The sequence below is a fragment of the Prinia subflava genome, chromosome 14, assembly GCF_021018805.1.
Source record: "Prinia subflava isolate CZ2003 ecotype Zambia chromosome 14, Cam_Psub_1.2, whole genome shotgun sequence".
Taxonomy (NCBI): Eukaryota; Metazoa; Chordata; class Aves; order Passeriformes; family Cisticolidae; genus Prinia; species Prinia subflava.
Genome location: NC_086260.1, coordinates 1273470 through 1293628, shown reverse-complemented (window position 1 = coordinate 1293628; position 20159 = coordinate 1273470). Strand labels below are relative to the sequence as shown.

The following is a 20159-nucleotide window of genomic DNA, read 5'->3' as shown; positions in this document are numbered from 1 at the left end:
CTGGAGTTTTGGTCACTATTGTTGGGCAGCTGCACAGGTGAAAGAACAGAGCTCGTGGGCTTGGGTGTGAGCAGCTCACCTGTCTGTGCTGGATCACCGTGTGAAATTCAGGGGTGAAAACCACACCCTGATTTTGGCTGATCTGTAGCAGCTGCAGTATTTGCCACTAACCACTGCCTGTGTTCCAAATAACACACAGCTGGTTTGAGTGAATTGGGTACCAGCTAATAATGCTTGGAATGATGAGTTTCCAACTCTGGAGCTGTGCTGTCACACAGCCAACTCTCATTTACCTGTGGCCTCTTGAGTCAGCTGCTGGTCAACACTAAAAGAGGAATCCGTGTGCCAGGGTTGCTGATAGCCCTGATAAACCAGCTGAAGGTGGCTGCTCATTTCCTTTGCTTAGTCAGGCCCCAATTACTGGGCCTTTCTGCTGCAGAAGCTCCTGTTCCGTGTCTCCCTTGCAGCATTCCCACCCTTCCCATGTAGTGCTGATCCCATGGTGGATACCCTGCTGCCACGGGAGCTGCCCAGTGAGTGCTGCAGACATTTAGAGGGCACTGGAGTGGCCAGTGCCCGCTGGGGGCGAGGGGGTGACCGCTGTGCTTGCCTTGCAGACCCGGCAGCCCGTGTTCGTGCAGCTGCTGCAGGGGGTGTTCCGGGTGTACCACTGCACCTGGCTCCTGCCCAGCCAGAAGGCGTCTGTGGAGAGCTGCATCCGCGTGCTCTCCGACGTAGGTAAGAGCAGAGCTGCCTGCCCGGGCGTGCCCCTGCAGGGCTCCCTGCTGCTGTGTCACCCTGCCACGGGGACAGGGCGGTTTGTGTCCTGCAGGTGACACCTGGGGGTAGCTCCTACTCCAGGCTGATGCTGAGAGAGCGTTGTGGGGGAGCAGTGGGTGGTGTCACTGTCACCTGAAGTGCTTTCTGTGTCTCACCTCAAAACTCCCTGCAGTCCTGTTGATCTGCAGCAGGGAGAAGTTTTCATGGAATCTTGGAGGTTGGAAAAGCCCTCCCAGCCCATCGAGCCCCAGCTGTGCCCAATCCTCACCTTGTCCCCAGAGCACTGAGTGCTACCTCCAGCCCTTCCTTGGGCACTCCAAACCTCCCTGGGCAGTTCCAAAGCCTGACCACCCTTTCCATGAAGAAATTCCTTCTACTGTCCAACCTGAGCCTTCCCTGGTGCAGCTGGGAGTGCCTCTCCTGCCCACAAATTTGCTCCAGTTTCAGTGTCCACAAGAGCAGCTTGTACTGGATATGGGGTCAAGTTCTGCTCTGTGTGTCCACGTGTGCCAGCACGAGTTGTTGGGGGTGTGTGTTTAGGGACTGATTCCTACTCCCACACTTGAATGAGCAGTACCAGCTCCAAGGTGTGAGAGCCTCTGAACACAGTCCTGCCCAGGCCTGACCCTGCGTGGGGACTGGGACTGCCCTGTTTAAAAGGCACTCAGAGTCATGGAATGGTTAAGGTTGGAAAAGATCCCTTAAGGTTGTCAAGTCCAGCTGCCAGCCCAGCACCACCACTGTGGTCACCAGTAAAACATGAACTCGAGTGCCACATACAAATGTTTCTGACCACCTCCCTGGACAGCCCTTTCTGATGCTTTACAACCCTTTCTGTGGGGAATAAAAATTCCTAATGTCCTAAATTCCCAATGTCTCATCTAAACCTTCCCTAGTACAACCTGAGGCTGTGTCCTCTCAGCCTGGGAAGGAGAGAGTGTGGAAGGAGGGCACTGCAGAGCCCTTTGTCCTGGTTTTGTGTTGGTTGGCGGGCTCAGGGTCTCAGCCCCTGCTGGTTTTGCCTGTTGCAGCCAAAAGCCGGGCGATTGCGATCCCGGTGGACCTGGACAGCCAGGTGAACAACCTGTTCCTGAAATCCCACAACATCGTGCAGAAGACGGCCATGAACTGGCGCATGACGGCGCGCAACGCCGCGCGCAGGGACTCGGTGCTGGCCGCCTCCAGGGACTACAGGAACATCATCGAGAGGCTGCAGGTGATGCACAGCTCCCCTTCCTCCCTGAGGGGCACTGACTGAAAGGCTCACCTGGCTAAACCCTGAGCCCTTTTCATTTATTCAGGCAGGACAGACCCACTTCTCCTGTCCCTCATGTGCCGTTGGTTAAGTTAATTCACCTGTAATGTGTGTTGTTAGTTTGTTCAAACCCGCTGTGGCTGTTTCAGGACATCGTGTCAGCCCTGGAGGATCGCCTGCGCCCTCTGGTCCAGGCAGAGCTGTCAGTGCTGGTGGATGTGCTCCACAGGCCCGAGCTGCTCTTCCCAGAGAACACGGATGCCAGGAGGAAATGTGAAAGTGGAGGTTTCATTTGCAAGTGAGTTGTCCTGGAAATCTGCCTCGTTTTGTTTTTCCTCAATCTCCCCATGCCCTGTGGAATGGAGCCGTTTTGCCCAGCTTAGTAAATACTCATTATCCTCTGAAATACCTATAAAAATCAGTATTTTGTGATATGGTCAAGGCCATCTGTCCTTGGAGGAGGAAAAAAACACTTGTGGGAATGGGGAGAGACCTGTTGGTATATTCTCCCAGCTAATGCTTAAAAATGTCCATTTACTGCAGGATGCAGATGTCCTGAGCAGTTGTATAAATGAGTTAAATTTGGAGCTGATCCAGTCATTGATACCTGCCTTCACCCCAGGAGTGTTTGTGAGGTGCTGGGTGAATACATCAGGATCAGTTGTTGTCATGGGCATCACCACAGCTAGAGGGGAGCAAAGGGGAAGATCCCAAGGTCATTTAGAGGGTAAATAAGAGCAGATCCAGCTTCTCCTGTCACCTCTTGGAGGGGTGGGCTCTGTAGAGGTTGTGGAAGCTGAGCACTGAGTCCCAAATGCTGGGTGGGATGGATTTGGGACTGCACCCTCCAGGGCTCTCAGTTTGGTTCTTAACCAAGTGGAATAAATTTCTTACTGTCAACTGGCTGTTCTGGAGGGCCCTCAGGTCCTGGGTCCCACAGATTCCTTGCTGCCTGCAGCCAGAGGGGATTTTTGGCTCTTTTCCTGCCCAGGGGCTGCAGGTTGCCCTGCAGCTGTCAGGTGTTGCTCTGGAGAGAACGCTCCAGAAATGTTGTGTAACAGTGGGATGATAAACCTTGTTTGCACCATAAATGAGTCCAGATAAGCACATATATCTTAACCATTTTTAGAATATTTGCCCTAACCTGACTGATGGCTTCTTTCAGGTTAATTAAGCACACAAAGCAGCTGCTGGAGGAGAATGAGGAGAAGCTGTGTATTAAGGTATTACAGACGCTCAGGGAAATGATGACCAAAGATAGAGGCTATGGAGAAAAGGTAAGGTACAGTCCATCATTCTGTTAAACACTGTCTTGATTCAGTAAAGGAAAATAAAACTGCTTTTTCAAGCTGTTTTGTATGTGTAAGCACTTCTAGGCTGGAGCAGGGACAAAATGTTTTTAGTCAACTAATACCCTTCAAATCATATTTGAAGTTAAGCTTGTTTTGGTTGTTTTTCTTCTTGAGACTGGCAAGTTTAAGTCTAATCCCTGCAGTTGCTGGTGCTCTAAAATATCAATTTTATTACCTTTTAACAAAGGCTGTAACCTTTTCCTGGGTCGAGGTGACTCTTCAGGTCATGTAACCTTGCAACAGGAGGGTGTTTTGTAGTTAATTTGAATTTGTGTACAAGTGAGTAATCTTGTGGTGATTTATAGATGGAAACTCTGTACACCCACCCGTGTTTCTTCTTTCCCTTTCTTACATACAACTCTTGACTGGTTGAGAAGAACATTTTTCTGTAGGTACAGACCTATTCTTTATTTCCATCAGGAGAGTGTGTGTGCACCCATCTCTTTGTGTTTCTAGACGTGGTTGCAGTCGGCTGAGGCTGGGGTTGGGAGGTTCTCCTGGAATCCTGCTCAGGGTTCTCCCCCTGGCACCCAGGGGCGCGGAGGAGCCCCCCCTGCAGGGCAGGTATTGGGGGAGCTGGGAGTGGCAGGGCTCTCCCTGCCCTGGGAGGCCGTGCCCAGCTGGGGTCTCAGTCCAGTTCTCCCCACAGGTGGGTCTGGAGCTGTTGCCTTGTGCTCAGTTCACAGCAAAAAGGGCAGAAATCCTCAGATCTGAGCTTCCTGGCAGCAGGAATCACCTGTAGCAGCTGCCAGGGAGGGAGGGGCTCCACAGGCAGAGGGAGCTGGAGCATCCTGTCCAGCTGGGAATGTCAGCAGGATCTGCAGGAGCAGGATGTAGGGCTCTGGGGAGGGAGCAGTGGCAGCCTGGCACACGTGGGCACACCCAGGGAGCACAGGCAGTGCCAGGGAGCAGGAGACTCCCAGGAAAATGCCCGAGGGGTGGGGATGGCCAGGGCTGTGCTCCCTGCCCTGCCAGGAGGGCTCTTCCCACGTGCTGCCAGGTGCCAGCCCAGCTCCTGCCTGGGCACTGTCTCATGGGGCAGCAGCAGTGGGTTTGAGCAAACTCGCTGGCGTGAGGGAATTCCCTGGCCAGCTGCAGGCAAGCAGCACATCCCTGTGGGATGAGGAGGGAGCAGGCTGGGTGGGGAAGGGCAGTGCAGGTGTCAGCGTGGAGCACATTGTCCTTCTCTGCTCAATTCCTGTGCTGGGGCATCACCCTCTGTCCTCTCCTGAGACATCCCAGCAGAAGGGGGCTGGCTGTGGCCTGCAGAAGTCATTCTGCTCCTGGGAAAGGAGTGGGACTGGTGAGCCTCTGAGGGGTGCTGGTATTTCCTGATGTTCAGCACTGGGGGTGTAACAGGTTCAGTGTAACCATAGACCACGTTTTACACTTCTCCAGCAGAGCAGTGTATCCTCCCAGGAGCCACTGCCCAAGGTCACCCTAAGTAATAAAAGCAGTGTGTGATGGATATTGTGTGTACTATACACCAGTGGAACCCAAATCAGAGCTTTGAGAGTTTTCCTTATATGTAATCTGCCACTGAGAGATTTCCCCAAATGGAAGTTAATTTCTAGGAGTTTCTCAGACTTTACTCAGCTAACTTGGATGAAGCAGTATTTCTAGAAGCTGCAGTTAACCCACCTTACACCAATCACACCACGGAGAACCCCACAAGATGCTAAAAAATCTTCAAAGTGTGGCAGAGGCATTAATTTCTGAAGCAGCAGCTCAGTTACATAAGGAGCCAGGATATGCCTGCCTGTGAAGTGATTTCCGAGTCGGAAGAAGCAGCTGATTGCTCACAGATAGACTGTGAGTAGTAGTAGAACAGCTTTTGCTGTCTGGCTGTGAGCAGTGCAGTCAGATTTATTCTCCCTTGTGACTCAGAGAACTGAATTTAGTCACCACCTAAAAGGCAGCACCTTTTGTTTTTAAAACCATCCTGTAGCGTAACAAAAAAAAGAAGGAAAAACCCCTCTTACATTGTGAAAAACCCCACTGGAAATCCATAGAGGTGGGTTCCTACATGGAGGGGGCAGAACTCACCCTTGTGAGCAGCTTACAGACCTCACAAGCACACAGCCATGGAAAGGCTTGGCTTGGAAAGGACTTTAGAGGTGCCCCAGTTCCCTCCCTGCCATGGCCAGGGTCACCTTCCTTAGCCCCACCTGGCCTTGAACCCTCCCAGGACGGGGCAGCCACAGCTTCTCTCTCTGGGCAGGCTGTGCCAGGGCCTCCCCACCTGCACAGGGAGGATTCTTCCCCAGAGCCAGAGCCTGTGGCAGTGCAGAGCTGTCAGCGCCTGTCCTGTCCCTGTGCCAGGGCTGCCAGCTGTCCCTCCACAGCCCTGCCCATCCCCAGGGCTCTGGGGAGGTTCAGCCCCTCGTGGAGCAGCCTGAGTTACAGAGGGATGGGGCTGCTCCTGTGCTGCTGAGTGTCCCAGCCCAGCCCAGCTCACCCTCCTGCCCGTATCCCTGAGGAGGGCACGGGTGTGCTGCTGTCACCCAGGGCCCTGGAGCCACAGCTGGGGCTCCTCAGCAGCCAGCAAACCCCGTGGGGAGAGCACAGATGTACAGAAGCCTGTGGGAAGGCTCAAATTTTTCCATATTGCCGAAGACTCCTCGCTTGGCACGCGCTCAGGATGGCTCAGTGACGGGGAGCATACTGTGGAGTATTTAATAGGCACAAAACTGCTCTACATTGACAGTGTAGGCTAGACCCGAGCTTTTCACTGTGCTGAAACATGTCATTCACGCACGTCTGCCCGGGTGCCTAGCAGCTGACTCCCCTCAGCTCTGCAGGGCTTGCGTTGGGAAGCTCCATTTTCCCCCCAGAGTGGAAATGCAGCCCCTGCACTGCTGCTGCTCACAGCTCGTGACACTCCCGTGCCCCGGGGTGAAGTCCTTGGCTCTGGGTCAGGCAGTCCACGTGGTTTGTCCCTGGCACAGGAACAAAGGCAGGGCACATCCTGCCTCCCAAGCTGCCTGGCACAGCATTCCCAGCAGTGTCTGTTCCCTAACCCGGCGCTGGCAGATGTGCCTTGTGCCCACTGCAAAAACAACGTGGGATTGCAGCATTAAAGTGTTAAATGATTTATAAGATCCTTACATGAAACTTATGTTTAATTTCTCTTACTAATCCTTCCTTTCAATTCTTCCCCTTCTTTCTTTCCCAGCAGATTACCATTGAATTGGATAATGCTGAGGTTTTAATTTTATTTCTTTTCTCCAGTGTTGTTTCTATGGTGTTTGTTCTACCAGTAGCCCTGTGATCTGTCCTGTCTCTGCAGCACGGAGCGTTCTGATTTGTGTGCCTGTGTCAGTGAATCAGTGGAGTTTTCAGTCTGCTGTGTGTCTATCCTGGGAATAGTTACCATAACTAATTCCATATGTCATGACTTGCAATACTAATCCAAACGGGGTTATTATCATTTTTGGTGGTCTGCAATCAGCTGGTGCCGTGGTAGATCCCGTGAAGTTGAGGGTCAGACCTGGAGGATGAACTGCTGGAAGCAGTCAGCATTTAGCACTGGGCCACCATTGCTGTGCCTTCTGTGAGGGGATCATTTCTTTTTATTTGGAAAGCTAAAATAGTGAGGGTTAATGGTGTCCATGCAGGAGCTGGGTGCAGGTGGGACTGGGGAGAGGGGCAGGTCCTTGTGCTGCTGCTGTTCCCAAGAGGTGACAGTGCTGTCCTGAGAGCACTGCAGTGCCCTTGCCGTGGGGTTTGGGTGTCAGACAGGATGGGTGCTGTGTAACCCTGAGGGATCAGTGCTTTGGGAAGCTGTTTCTGAGTGAAAAACCCTTTCTGAGGGAAAACTTGGGAGTGGAACCGAAGTGGGGCTTTGCAAGGGCTCTGAGTGTCGGTCGGGGCAGGGCGCAGGGAGCTGAGCTGCCTCTGCTGTGCAGCTTCCTCATCAGCTCAAAAAAACCCTGCTGTGGGCGTGGAATTTGCATAAATGTATAATACTGAGAAAGTGATTGACTGGCACCTTATTTTACTGAAATACCACGGAAAAAAAGAAATATTTTCCTCTCGGTGCTGTGTTTCCTGTGTTCTCTCCCAAGCCAGGCTTTTATTTGGAACAAAGCTCAGCCACTTAAAATGCCTAAAGCATTTCTGACCTTTATTTAGTAGAGTAGGTAATGAAATCTACAGAAAGCAATTTACAGTGTGACTTGTTAATTTTGATGTTAATCACCTGAATTTGCTGGGTAAACTTCATTCTGAAAATGAAATATTTGGGGATCTTGCATGGTGAAATGGATTTGAAAGCCAAACTATTTGTCACTAAAGTAGATAAATACTGTACACATCACCCAGGGTTGGCCTGGAGGGTGCTTTCTGTTCAGGGAGCCTTTTAGGGCTGGAGCTGAAGGTCCCTTTCCTAAGAAATGGGTTTCCCACCACTGCTTTCAGCCCAGAGTCTGATTTTGACCTCAAAGAAAAATTTCTTGTTGCACCAGTTCATCTGCTGCCCTGCCATCACCTGTGAGCAGTGCTGGGATGAGATCTCAGGTGTGTCTCCAAGCTCCACACACACTTCTGGCATTACAGAGGTGCTCTGCTGTCGTTTCTCTGGGTTTTTTGTTAATAAACACAGGTTTTTTCCCTTCTTACCTGGGGCACACACACCAGCAGCCTGCTGTGGGTCCCAGTAGTTAACCTGTAGCACAGAAACATTTCCATCAGGCCAGGTCCTTTGGATGGTGTGCTGCTGCAGCTTCCCAGAATAGCACGTGTGTATATGTGTAATTTTAGCTTGGAGAAACTTCAGAGAGAAAGTTGAATTGTTTAATTGCAAATTAAGTCATAATGTGAAACTCTTTCCCCTTTGGTTTCTGGCTGTGTGCTGTCTTTGTCTGCAGTAAATCAGCCAGAGCATGCAGAGCAATTTAGGATTTGGTCTGGAGGCTGCAAAGGAGGAATTTTATTGCTCCTTAATGGAGCAAGTGCATGGAAGGAGCAGGTGTGTGTAACCATCAGCACTGAGCCCTGGCTGCATAGGGAGAGGGACTCAGGTGGAGGTGGAACCACTGGCAAGTCTCAGAAATCCTGGGGTTTTCTGTTTTCCTTTTTTCCCTTTGTCAGCCCTGGAAATAGTAAACATTTAGGGCAAAGAATACAAAACCTCCATTATTAGTAAAATTATTAATGTGCTTTTCTGACAGAACTATGCACAATTTGTTTTCATCAGCTGAAATGCTCCTTATTCCCTCAGGGGACACTCCACTGAAGGAACATTGATGGCGTGATTTCATGGTGGTTTTTTATGCAGGTTGAGTTATCTTAGTTGTGTCCTACAAGGTAATCCCAGCGAACAGTGGGTCCAAAAAATAAAGGAGACTAAAAATGCCAGGAGGTTCATGTGTTTGTTAGTGAAAGTCATGATAGAAAGTCATGACAGACCTTCTTTAAGGTTTCTGTGAGTGAAGAAGGGAGTGTCCTTTGGAAGTGGGTGAACAATGCTGGAATTCACCCAATGGCAGCAGATCCCCTGAGTGTGGGGTTGGTCAGCAATTTTGGGCTGAGCTGGGGGCTTTGGGTGCTGGAGAAGGGGAGTGGAAGGGAGCAGCAGAGGTGGTGCTGTTGTCCTAACTCACACTTCTGTTGAGGGTTTGTCTGTGATTCCCTCTGTGTTGGAAAGCAGGGACAGGGAGGAACTGCAGTTCTCCAGGGAGAAAAGCAGCGTTGATAGAGAATCCAAACCGTGGGGAACTGGGAACTGTCACACCACATTGGCACCTTTGTTGTGTTGTTTCTCCCCTGGTCTTGGGGAGTTGTGTGCTCAGAGCTTGGCCTTTGGGTGCTGTTGGGGCTGCTCTTTGCCTCTGGGTGCTGTTGGGGCTGCTCTTTGCCTCTGGGTGCTGTTGGGGCTGCTCTTTGCCTCTGGGTGCTGTTGGGGCTGCTCTTTGAGTTATGTTGGGGCTGCTCTTTGCCTCTGGGTTGTGTTGGGGCTGCTCTTTGCCTCTGGGTTCTGTTGGGGCTGCTCTTTGCCTCTGGGTGCTGTTGGGGCTGCTCTTTGCCTCTGGGTTGTGTTGGGGCTGCTCTTTGCCTCTCCCGGGCATGGGGTGGGAGCAGGAGCTCAGGAGCTCAGCAGGGCGTGTTTGACACTGGCTCTGTGCAGGCGATGAAGCCAAAACCCCAAGGCAGGGCATTGTCCTTAAAAGCCCCTGGGCTGAGTCTGTGTTGGTGGCTCCTTCCTGGGCTGGAGCTGCTCTAATCCTGTTCCTGGTGGAGCTGCTGCTGTCTCAGGGAAGAGCTTCAGGGCCGAGGTGAATTCTTCCCTGGTGCCACCAACTGTGAATCTTCACACAACAGCGAGAGCCAAACCCTGCTCGTAATTAGACACAACAGCTTAATTTGCTGTTAATTCAATCCTCGACCCACTGAGAGGTGCAGGCGTGCTGCAAATGCAGATTTGCTGGTGTTGCAGGGTGAGCTGCACCGTGGGCTCCCTGTGCTCCAGCCCAGCCCTGCTCCCTCCCTGCCGGGGCGCTGGGAAGGGACATTCCTGTCCATGCTCCGGGCCAGGGCTGCTGTCTGGGGACACCGTGGCCCAGTTTCCACCTGCAGTGCGAGTCCTGGGTACTAAAACACCCCCGTCCTGGAGAAGCCATGAATGTTTTATGGCCTGGCAGGCAGGGCCCCGCTGGTGCTGACCTGCAGGTGGCACGCGCAGGATGCCGATCGCGCTGGGAGATGGCCTACTTTGCCTTTTTTTTTTTATATTCCTTTTTTTTTTTTTCCTCCCCTCCCAGCCACATTGCAGTGAGCTGTTCCGCTGGGCACCTGCCAACATTCAGGCAGCAGTTACATAAGAAGAGCTTTTTTTCCTGGAATTTGGGCCCGCTGCTGATGTGTGACCTTCAGCAGTAATTGCCAATAAAGGCGGTGGGGATGTTTACAGGCACCGCCGCTGGCCCGCAGCCCGTGCCGGTAGCAGCCCAGCCGGGGCTGCTGCTGCTTCCCTGAGCCCACCCCACTGCAGCTCTGCTGGGTTTGACGGGATGAAATGAGGGTGCTCTGCTTCCCCCCAAGCTCATCCCACCCCACTGCAGCTCTATTTCATTTTCCAGGGTGAAATGGGGCTGCTCTTCTGCTTCCCCCCAAGCTCATCCCACCCCACTGCAGCCCTATTTCATTTTCCAGGGTGAAATGAGGGTGCTCTGCTTCCCCCCAAACCTCATCCCACCCCACTGCAGCTCTGTTTCATTTTCCAGGGTGAAATGAGGGTGCTCTGCTTCCCCCCAAACCTCATCCCACCCCACTGCAGCTCTATTTCATTTTCCAGGGTGAAATGAGGGTGCTCTGCTTCCCCCCAAACCTAATCCCACCCCACTGCAGCTCTGTTTCATTTTCCAAGGTGAAACGGGGCTGCTCTTCTCCTTCCCTTCAACCTTTGGGGCTGGGGTAGGAGCCAGCAACCACCCAACCAAATCCAGCACGGAGTTTCCCTTGTAGTTATTTAGGGTTTTTTTAGGGTTGTGTTGGTGTTTTATCTATTGTTTCCGTAGTGACACTTCTTTATGCAGCTGATACATCTACAGGCTGCTCTATCCAGTAAAATGCACTTGCAGACCCACTCAGTAGAGTTTAGGTTTGGGGTTTTTTCACCTCTTGGCATTAGTGTTGAGGTTTCAAGTAGGTGAAAAGGGAACTGAAAATCCTGGTTCAAAGGGGTTGCCTGAATTAACCTCCTCACTGCTCCTTATCTATGATAAACTGAAATTCCAATGACTAAGGTGCAAAATATATGCTGTTCTATGCATTTTTGATTGGTGTTAGGAAATGTATTAACCTCTTCAGAGCTGGAACGCTGCACTGGGGAATTATTTTCCTTGTAGAGAGCTTACTCTGCAGTCATTTCTCCTGTGTATTTTGCACTTAGACAGTGCTTCACTTGTTATGTCTCGAGCAGAGGAAATGCAGGCACTCATAAATTTTTGTGGGCTGCCTTATATTTTTTTTTCCCCTTGAGAAATCCTGCAGTCTTTGGACTGGGCTCTTTTTTTTTTTTTTAACACGGACTGGAATTGGTGAGCTCCTTGGAAAAGGAGACTGGAACATTTCTTACAGTTACTTGTCACCAAAAAAGTCATAGTTGTACCATCTTATTGGTTAATTAAAACTGCTGCTGTAAAATGTGGTGTGAAGGTAGTTCTTACTGTATTCAGTAGAAGTCGTGCAAGATTGAGGATTTAAGGAGGAGGAAGTGGTTGCACTCCCACTGAAGGGCAGAGACTGAGGTCTCCAGCTCCTGGAAAGCCCCAGCCCAAGTTAAAGCATGATTTCTCCACTGAAAAGTCTGGAAAATGAGGGAAGGCGTTCCCACAGGCAGATCCTGGTGACCTCTGAGTGCGGGCACTGGCAGCCCTGGTGGCAGATTTGCCACCTCCTCGCCTGGCAGTGCACGAAGTCTCTGCACATTCCCTGTGGTAGGGGGGATGTTCAGCCCTGTCCCTGCCCTGGGGGGCTGCCCCTGCCCCCAAAACCCCACCCTGTGCCAGGACAAGGGGCTGCCCCACCTCTCCTGCTGCTCCCTGATTTGGGTGGGTCTGAGATCCTCCATCCCTGAAAAAGCAGTGTCTGTACCAGGGAAATGGAACGTGGGAAGTCTGTCAGAGCAGTTCAGTGCTCCTGGGCCCCAGTTATTCCCCTCTGCCCTGAAACTTCTCCGTGACAAGTCAAATGCTTGTTTGACAAACACCTACAGATCATCTGCAGGGGCTAGAAATTTCCTATCCAAATTTCTGCTCAGCTCCACAAGGTAACACTGTTGGCTTTACAAAGGGGACTTGGCAAGGAAGCTGCACAGAGTTTTGTGGTATTTTTAAAGAGTTATGAAGGACAGAAACATAATTTGTGCTCTAGTCTGTTGCCATGAATCAGACAAGGTGATGCTTTTGCTGTGTGCCTTTCAAGGAAGAGCTGGTGGTGTTTCAAAGGGAAGAGCAGAGAAGTTCTGAGAAAGGAGGAAAAAGTGGACAGGGACTTGCAGTACTCAGTCTGAACAGCCTTTCCCACTGGAATTCCAGCTGCTGCTGGAGATGGCAACGCAGGAGCTGAGGCAGAGCCTTCAGAATAACATTTATCTGAGATTTTCACTCTAGTTCCTTGCATCTAGATGTACAACCTGGCTATCAAAAGCTTCATGTGCTATTTGGCTGACTCTGCAGTTGTGTTTTTCCCTTTTTATTTCCTCCTCTCTGCCAAATGTCTCCCCCTGCCACCCCAATAATGAGAAGCCATATGCATGGGGTTGGGTCAGTTCCTGAATTCAGATTTGGGGACCAGAAGGGACCTCTCAGTGACTGAACCTGACTTCTGCACAGCCCAGGGCATCCTGCTCCTCATCTTTGTGTATCCACAGAGCCAATCCATGGGGTTTGGCTCAGCTTCCTCAGAGTGCTCAGTGAGGACCTCCCAGGACAGCAGAGAGGGATGTTTGGAGAAAGACCTGAAGGAATTGTGTGGAAAATGTCACCAGTTCAGCAGTGTCAGGTTTGTCACCTCTCAGTCCTTTGAACCCCAGGGCAGCCTGAAGTGTAGGGGATTGGTGCTTGGAATTGTGCTGGTTTGTCCAGAATTCTGTCAAAATTCTGAAGTCTGGTGAGGCTGAAGAGAACAGGACCCGGATTTTGAATGTGCATTTGTGTGGTCACACAAATGTGACTTTTCTGATAAGATTATTTCCCTCTCATTTATTTACAATGTGAGATGTTTTCCAGCCTGTTTTGCTGAAGCCACTCTCTGGAGCAGCCCCAGTCTGTGGATTGGAATCCCCACCAGCCTTTTAAATGCATTTCAAGCCTTTTCACTGCTCGGTGGTCTGGGTGTTCACTGCACAGCTGGGTAAAGAAACTGGAGAAAAGCAATTCTGATGCTTCAAACTTGAATGAAAATCTTTCTGCTTTTCCTCAAACCTTTTCCACTCTATCACAGCAGTAGTTTGAATTTTCTGTGAAGGAAGGCTTAGGTAACTTTGATTGTGATTGTTATTTTGAAAGCAAATGAGGATGAAACTTTGAAGAATTCCTCCAAACCGTAAAGGAAAAGGATGGGAAGCTCATCTGTGTCTCAGGAATTGAGATGTCATGAGCTCACCCTGGAGCTGGCACGTGCTCTGGTGGTTTTTGGGGGGGACACGTCCCCTCCTGAGTCAGACAGGCTGTTCTGGGAAGCACACGTGGCCTGTGCTGGGGAAGTGCATGCTGGAAGCACTGCGGTCACCAGAGGGTCACAGACTGTGCCTCTCCAGTCATGGCCAGCCTTGGGGGAGTGCAGGCTTCAAAGGAAGAGAGGGTTTTGCTCAGCAAGTTGAAAGGACCTTTCCCCAGTGCTTGTACAAAGCACAGATGTTGGATTTGAGCTGGCCACCCAATGGGCTCCAGTTGAAAGCTGTCCACTGTGTCCTGCTACCCACCTGGCTGTGTTTGATATTCAACAAACCTGCCCCAGACCATCACCTTCTGATAGACAGAGAGCTGAAATACATGGAGGCACAAGAAATCTTGGAAATTTACTGCTTTGGGCTGCTCTCCCACCCTCTTCAGTCCTTGTAAAGCATAAGGTGATGCTTGGCTGTTGCAGCACACACAGGAGAGTGCAAAGTGTAGCACAGCAACAAGAGCTCGATAATCCTTTGCTGTTTGAACCCGTTTTGAGTCAAAGAATAACAAATTCAGGATTTGGAATTTCTGTTCTTACTGGGAGACTGCTGAGGGCTGTGCTGCTGTGGATGTTCCTGTGGGCATTGCCCAGGGCAGTGGTTTTGCTCCCAGGTCAGTGTGTGGGGCTGGCTCTGATGTGCTGTCTGTGCCACAGAGGGAGGGCGCAGGAATTTGTGAGCTGGAATAGGCAATTTTAGCTTGGGAAAGAGGAAACTATAATTTTATGCTGGTCCTTCGTCTGTGCTGCTTTTTAACCCCAAAATGTGAATATGTGTTTGGTTGAAATGGGGTAGGGTATGAGCCCAGGAATCCCAGAATGGTTTGATTGGGAGGGACCTTAAAGCCCACCCAGTGCCATGGCAGGGACACCTCCCACTGTCCCGGGGTGCTCAGAGCTCCATCCAGCATGGCCTGGGACACTTGAAGGGGTGGAAAATCCACACTTTCTCTGGGAAGCCTGTACCAGTGCCCAGAAGGAAACGTTTGTTTGGAATCCTGAGTCCAGCAGTCACGGCCACTTGACCTGTCAGCTTCAGTCTCACCTCCCCAGGAGGAAGGGGCCTCATTTCCCCAGTTTCCTTGCTGCTGTTGGCTCCTGGGGAAGGCAGGGGTGTTTCCTATGGCCCGGGCAGGTTGTGCAGGCAGGACAATGTGCCAGGCTCCCCAGGAGCTGTCCCGAGCCCAGCCTGGGAGCAGGGCAGGGCAGGGACGGTGTGTTCCCCGGCAGGAACGCGCTGCTTCCTGCGCTCCCCTGGATTAAACCCTGCCTGCTTCCACTTGGCCAGACAAGGGGCTTGCATGCTTGAGACGTGTCCAGGAGCAGCGACAATGCAAGGAAGCCACTACCAAAGGCCGTGGGAGCTGGCCAGGAGCAAATCCCTGAGGAGGAGAATGGAGAAGGGTCTTTTTCTCGGCCGTGGAGCACCGCAGGGGAAGCGCTCGCTCCTGGGGCTCCTTCCTGGGAAGTGGAGTCTTGTTATTCCTGCTGCTGGACCTGTGGCCTCCCTGCCCCTTTGCTGGGCACTCCCCAGGCTGCAGCAGCTCCTGGGCTGCTCTCCCAGTCTGTGCTCCATTGTTCTGTCCATCCCTGTGGCCTCTGGGCAGGCACGGCCACAAACGCCTGGCTCGGGTTGGGGTTACAGGATTGTGAGGGTGTTGTTTCCTGGTGTCTGCTCCTGAGGAGTTACAGCAAATTCCCCACAATTAAGTCAGCAGTTGAGTTTGAATGTTCAGCTCTCTGTTGTGTGTCTGTGCTTGACTAGATAAAAGTTACTTGTCTTCATCTGTTTCAGTTGAAGATCAGCATTTTAAATTTGAAAAGCTGTCACCATTCGGGCCCTTATTTCATTGCTCCTGTTTGGTGCTGTATCATGTATCTTTTATCTTGAGGAAAGTACATTTATAGATGAGAATCCACAGAATATATTTTTTTTAAGGTAAAACCTTAAGGCTGCTACCTTTGTAATATGCAGCCCTGGCTTCCTCCTCGTCCCCACTGGGATGGATGTGCAGCATTCCAGTGGCAGATCCTGGGGGTGTGGTCCCCAAAAGTGCTCTGGGCACCTGCAACTGCATTTTTTTGCTTGTGCTTCTGAGTTCATGCAAAGCAGTTTGGGATGTTCAAAGGATTCCTGTGAAATTTGCCAAATGTGACCCCTTTAGGAGCAGGGTGGGAAGGTGTAAACACTAATTACACCTATAATTCATTCGTGATGATTCAGCTGAAGTCAAGTGCTTTGCCAGCTCCCTTCCCCTCACTGTTGACCACTGGATTGCTGTTGGGATGAAAGATTCTGGAGGAATGACTAATTTTTCTGCATTTTACTTTCAACTAGCTGCCGCAAGCTCCAGAAACGGAGAGCCCTGTAGAGGTGTGTCAGCCACCTATATTTGTACAGCACACAAATATTGGTGTCTCAGTAGTGCTAGTGGAGTGTCTTGTTGGTGAAAACCCCTGTGGAATGTGTGTTCCTGTGTGGTGTTAGACAGTGGAAATCAGTAGATTTGTTCAAGTGCCTTAATCCAATACAGCATCAGCGTGGTAGTCTGAAAATATATTAAAAAAAAATGTAAGCTAACCCTAAGTCTGTTCCTTTCAGCCATTTCCTTTATTCTCTAAGGGTGGCACTGGGAAAAGTCACCTCTTAAATTTTCCTACATTGGCAAAATGAAACTTCATTTTGGCTCCTAATGCAGAATTTGGTTTTTCCTTTGCCTCGCATACTTAAAAACTTCAATGCTTTAAGGAGAGGGAGGTGTCAGAAGTTCTTAGTGGAAGCTTCATACCTCCAGAGCAATTGGTGTCCTATTTAAAGGTCCCAGTGGACAAGCTCAGGGTCACTGCACATTGTCAAGGTTACTGGTTCTGAGGGATTTGGATATGTGGAAACATGTCCTTTATGTGCATAAAACAGATCATTTGCCAAAAAGAAGGCAGGAAAATTTATCAAACCTCCAATTCCTTTGAAATTCGTGGGAGACCCAGACATGGCATTGGTGGATTGGACAACTGGGTGCCAAATCAGTGCAAATCTAACTGAAACAATGTGGAAGTCTAAATTTGGGAGAGTGTTGATTCTTGAGCTGTGACGTTTATAAATGTGAGGTCATGTAGAAAAAGAAATGTTTGTGATGGTTTAGGCCTTTGTATTTGTAACTTTTGTGGAATAGTGTTTAAATGTAACCTGAAACTCTGAGTGGTCATCAAATGGATTTGAGATGTCTGGGAGATGGCTCCTGGTTTCTGCTGGGTCCCTGCAGAGCTGTTATCCTACACCTTTCCTGATGCTTTAAAGCAGCAAAACCCCAATGTGCCTCAGGGGAAATGGATATCTAAAGTGAGAGAGATTTGATTGGGAAGTGCCCGTGCCAAGGGGCTCTGTTCAGTGACTCCCACTGACATCCCAGCCCTTGAAGGGAGCCCCCAGGCTGTTCCAGAAGCCCTCCCCAGTCTCAAATGAGTTTCAGTGACCACGGTGGGGTGTGCTGGGGTCCCTCACCCCAGGGTGTGTGTCCAGGGGGTGTCCTGTGTGTCTGTGCATGGGCATGCGTGGGCTGAGCCCCCCAAACCTGTGTGTGTGTCCTGGAGCTGTGACCCCAGACAGACCTGGTGCTCCTGGAGCCCAGCACTGCTGGCACACGTGCATGCCAGGGGTGTGTGAGGGTGGCAGGGCCCAGGGGCAGGGCTGGCACAGGGCAGGTGTCCTGTTTGGGTGGCTTGTCAGTCCCTCATGTCCCCCCTCGCACCCAGCTGTGACTCCCCCAGTATTCCCCACGAGTGCCAAGATGTTGGTCTGGTCTCTCTTGAGTGTTGTTCTGCTTTAAAATGAACTTTCTGCACGCGCAGCAGGAGCTTGATCAAGCCCTACCACAGAGGCAGCTGGAGGACCATAGAAGGGTACGTACAGCAGTCAGTGCATCCAGAACTCACCTCTCCCTTTCCCTTTTAGACACTCAAGCCTAAATCGTGTAAGGAATTTGTGTGGTTAAGTGTTGGCTGTTGGGCCCTTGGAAAATCTCAAAACTCAGTCATATTTACAGAGTGAGGTGCTGGAGCCCCTTCTCAGGGGTTACATGGAAGGGACGAGTGCTTGGCTGCTCGGAATGAAGCTCAGGTCCTGGTCTGGTCCATTCACCCTGTCAAACCCTCCCGTGGCTGGTGATCCCTCCACTGTGAGGTGACACTCAGCACTGCTGGTGGAGCTGGCACACCACCACCCCTTTGTACCCAGCCAAGCTGCAAAATCAGCATCGCTGGTCCTTTCTGCATTTCTTCTGCTCTTGCAGCAGGGAGCACAACAGCAGCAACTTCCAACTGCTTCACTCTAAAATATGAAAGATGCTCTGTTTTAAAACTTGTAACAGGTTTCTGGTATCACTTAGAGTTGTGTGGTGCATCTGCTTTGCTGATACATGTGCAGTGATGTTTCTTGTGGCTTACTCTTACTTTACCTGGTGTGGATGCAGATGAAACTGGACGCTGTTGTGATTTTTCCTGGGTACCATATTTGATTTTTCTGGTTACTGCCAAACATCTGATATTTGTTTGCACACTGCCCTCGTCAAAGTGGTGCACAGCACTAACAGGATGGTTAAAGAACTGTTCTGAAGCCAAGCATTGCAGCTGAATTAATTAGAACATTTCTTAAATACCATTTATTTTTGCTCCCTTCTGCTTTCATCGCATACTCATATTTCGTTAGCTGATACCGTGGGTTTGGATAAATTTGTAAGAACCAAAGCTTTTCTTCCCAGTTAGGGTTTGAAATGCTGGTGACTGTGTATTTCCAGACCTGTATCAGCCATGCTCTGACTAGAAACTGCTTCATACTTGTTCTGCTGTATTTTCTGGTGATTTGTCTTGTTTGGATACACAACACCTACAGACACCAGCAGTGCTTGTCCTGCTCAGGTCTCCACTCACCCCAGCTGTTCTGACAGTGGAACAGAAATCACCTCCTGCTCCACAAGGGGCCAGAAGGAGAACCTGGGGCAGCTCCAAGAGCTGTAGTTGCCCTCCTGAATTCAGGCAGGGTGTTCTCGAGGCTGGGTGTGTGTTACCTTGGGAGTAAGCACTAAAGATCACTGGTTTAAATGCCAGTTGACACGATGGCTGCCAGTTAGTTCAACAGAGGAAGAAGGTGGTGTGAGAGGTCCCCTGTAGCCATTGGTGTCCTGGGGCCCATCAGGGTGTCAAGTTGCCTTTCTCCTCGGTGCACATGTACAAGGAAGATGTGGTTCAGGGTTTTTTTGTCAGGCTTGGCCTTGTTCTGTCATGTAGCCTCCATTACCTGCCAGACTGGGAGCAGGGAGGTGGAGAAAGCCCTGCCTCGTGTATTGAACACTCCCATGTTGCTGTCAGTCCCAGCACCCCTCCAGGACAGGATTTGCTGGAGCTCCTGAGCTGTCTCTTGCCTCTCCCACGTGTTCACTCTTGGGCCCAGGCGGTGATGGAAGCGTATCCCCCTTGGAGGTGTTGGATCTCTGCCGGGGCCGTGCCAGGGCTCTCGGGGATTTGGGGCTGTGTGAGGACCTGGCCTGTGCAGTGCTGGGGTGGGAGGGCTGGCAGGGCTCTGGCAGCTGCCAGCAGGGACCAAAGAGTGGGATCCAGCGGGATTGCTCGGCTTTGGATCCTGTCAGCTGCTGGTGGAGGGACACCGAGCACAGCCCCGCGGGGTTGGTGGGATGGAAAATAGGAGAGGCATGAGGAGATTAAATTGTTCCTTAAATTGTTCCTTGAAACCATTTCTAATGTTCCTCTAATCCACCTCTTGATTTTGTGTTGGTGCTGTACGGATGCAACTCCTTTGCATTTAAGACCGAGACAATTGAAATTAATTAAAGCAAAACTGTCGGAAAATTAAATCTGTCTAGAAAGCTTTACACCAAATCTGAACTGCAGCTGTCTCCGTGCTGCGTGGTGGAACCCATAATCTTACTGAGCCCCGTGAGACCCCTCCGGTGTCCCAGCACACGAGGAGCTCCTCACTGGATTTTTCCAGCTCTCCAGCGTTTCATACCTGGAGATCTTTTCTCCCTCACCACGGGAAGGCTCCTGGTAACAGCAGCCCTGAACGAGCATGGGTGGTTGGCTGTTTCAGGGGGCTCCCGTGGTGATTTCTCTCTGCTCTTTGCGTGCAGGGCGAGGCCCTGCGGCAGGTTCTGGTGAACCGCTACTACGGCAACGTGCGCGCGGCGGGCCGGCGCGAGAGCCTCACCGCCTTCGGCAACGGGCCGCTGTCCGCCGGCGGCCCCGGCAAGGCCGGCCCGGCAGGTAGGACTGCTCTGCTCTCTGCTCGTCCCTGGGCGCCTGTGTTCCTGGCTGTCACCCCCTGAGCTGGAATTGGGGTGTTTTCCCTCACGGTTTTGTCTGTGAACTCCTCAAAAAGTCAGGCTGTCCACGTGGGTGACTGCGGTTGAGAGCAGAACTGGCGGACGGAGCTCTCTGCACCTTTCAGTGACTGCCTTGGGCTGGCTTGACTTTTGTGACATTGCTTCGAGTAAATGTACTTGGATATCCTGATCAATTTAATATTTGCAATAACATCTAGGATGTGTGCCCATAAGGGCGTCAGATTATTAACCACTACTGAAAGAGCA

The 20159-nt window shown here is 51.0% G+C and overlaps 1 protein-coding gene across 5 annotated transcripts in view; it reads left to right on the top strand.

The window, feature by feature from the left end:
- The window catches only part of ITPR1 (inositol 1,4,5-trisphosphate receptor type 1), a 155322-nt gene that overhangs the window by 81493 nt on the left and 53670 nt on the right, over positions 1-20159 (top strand). For all 5 annotated transcript variants that reach the window (XM_063411837.1, XM_063411835.1, XM_063411836.1 and 2 more), the window contains 5 exons: positions 618-738; positions 1812-1996; positions 2185-2333; positions 3201-3312; positions 19701-19833. In XM_063411837.1, coding sequence (XP_063267907.1) covers positions 618-738; positions 1812-1996; positions 2185-2333; positions 3201-3312; positions 19701-19833 — 700 coding nt within the window. The remainder of the gene's footprint in view (positions 1-617; positions 739-1811; positions 1997-2184; positions 2334-3200; positions 3313-19700; positions 19834-20159) is intronic.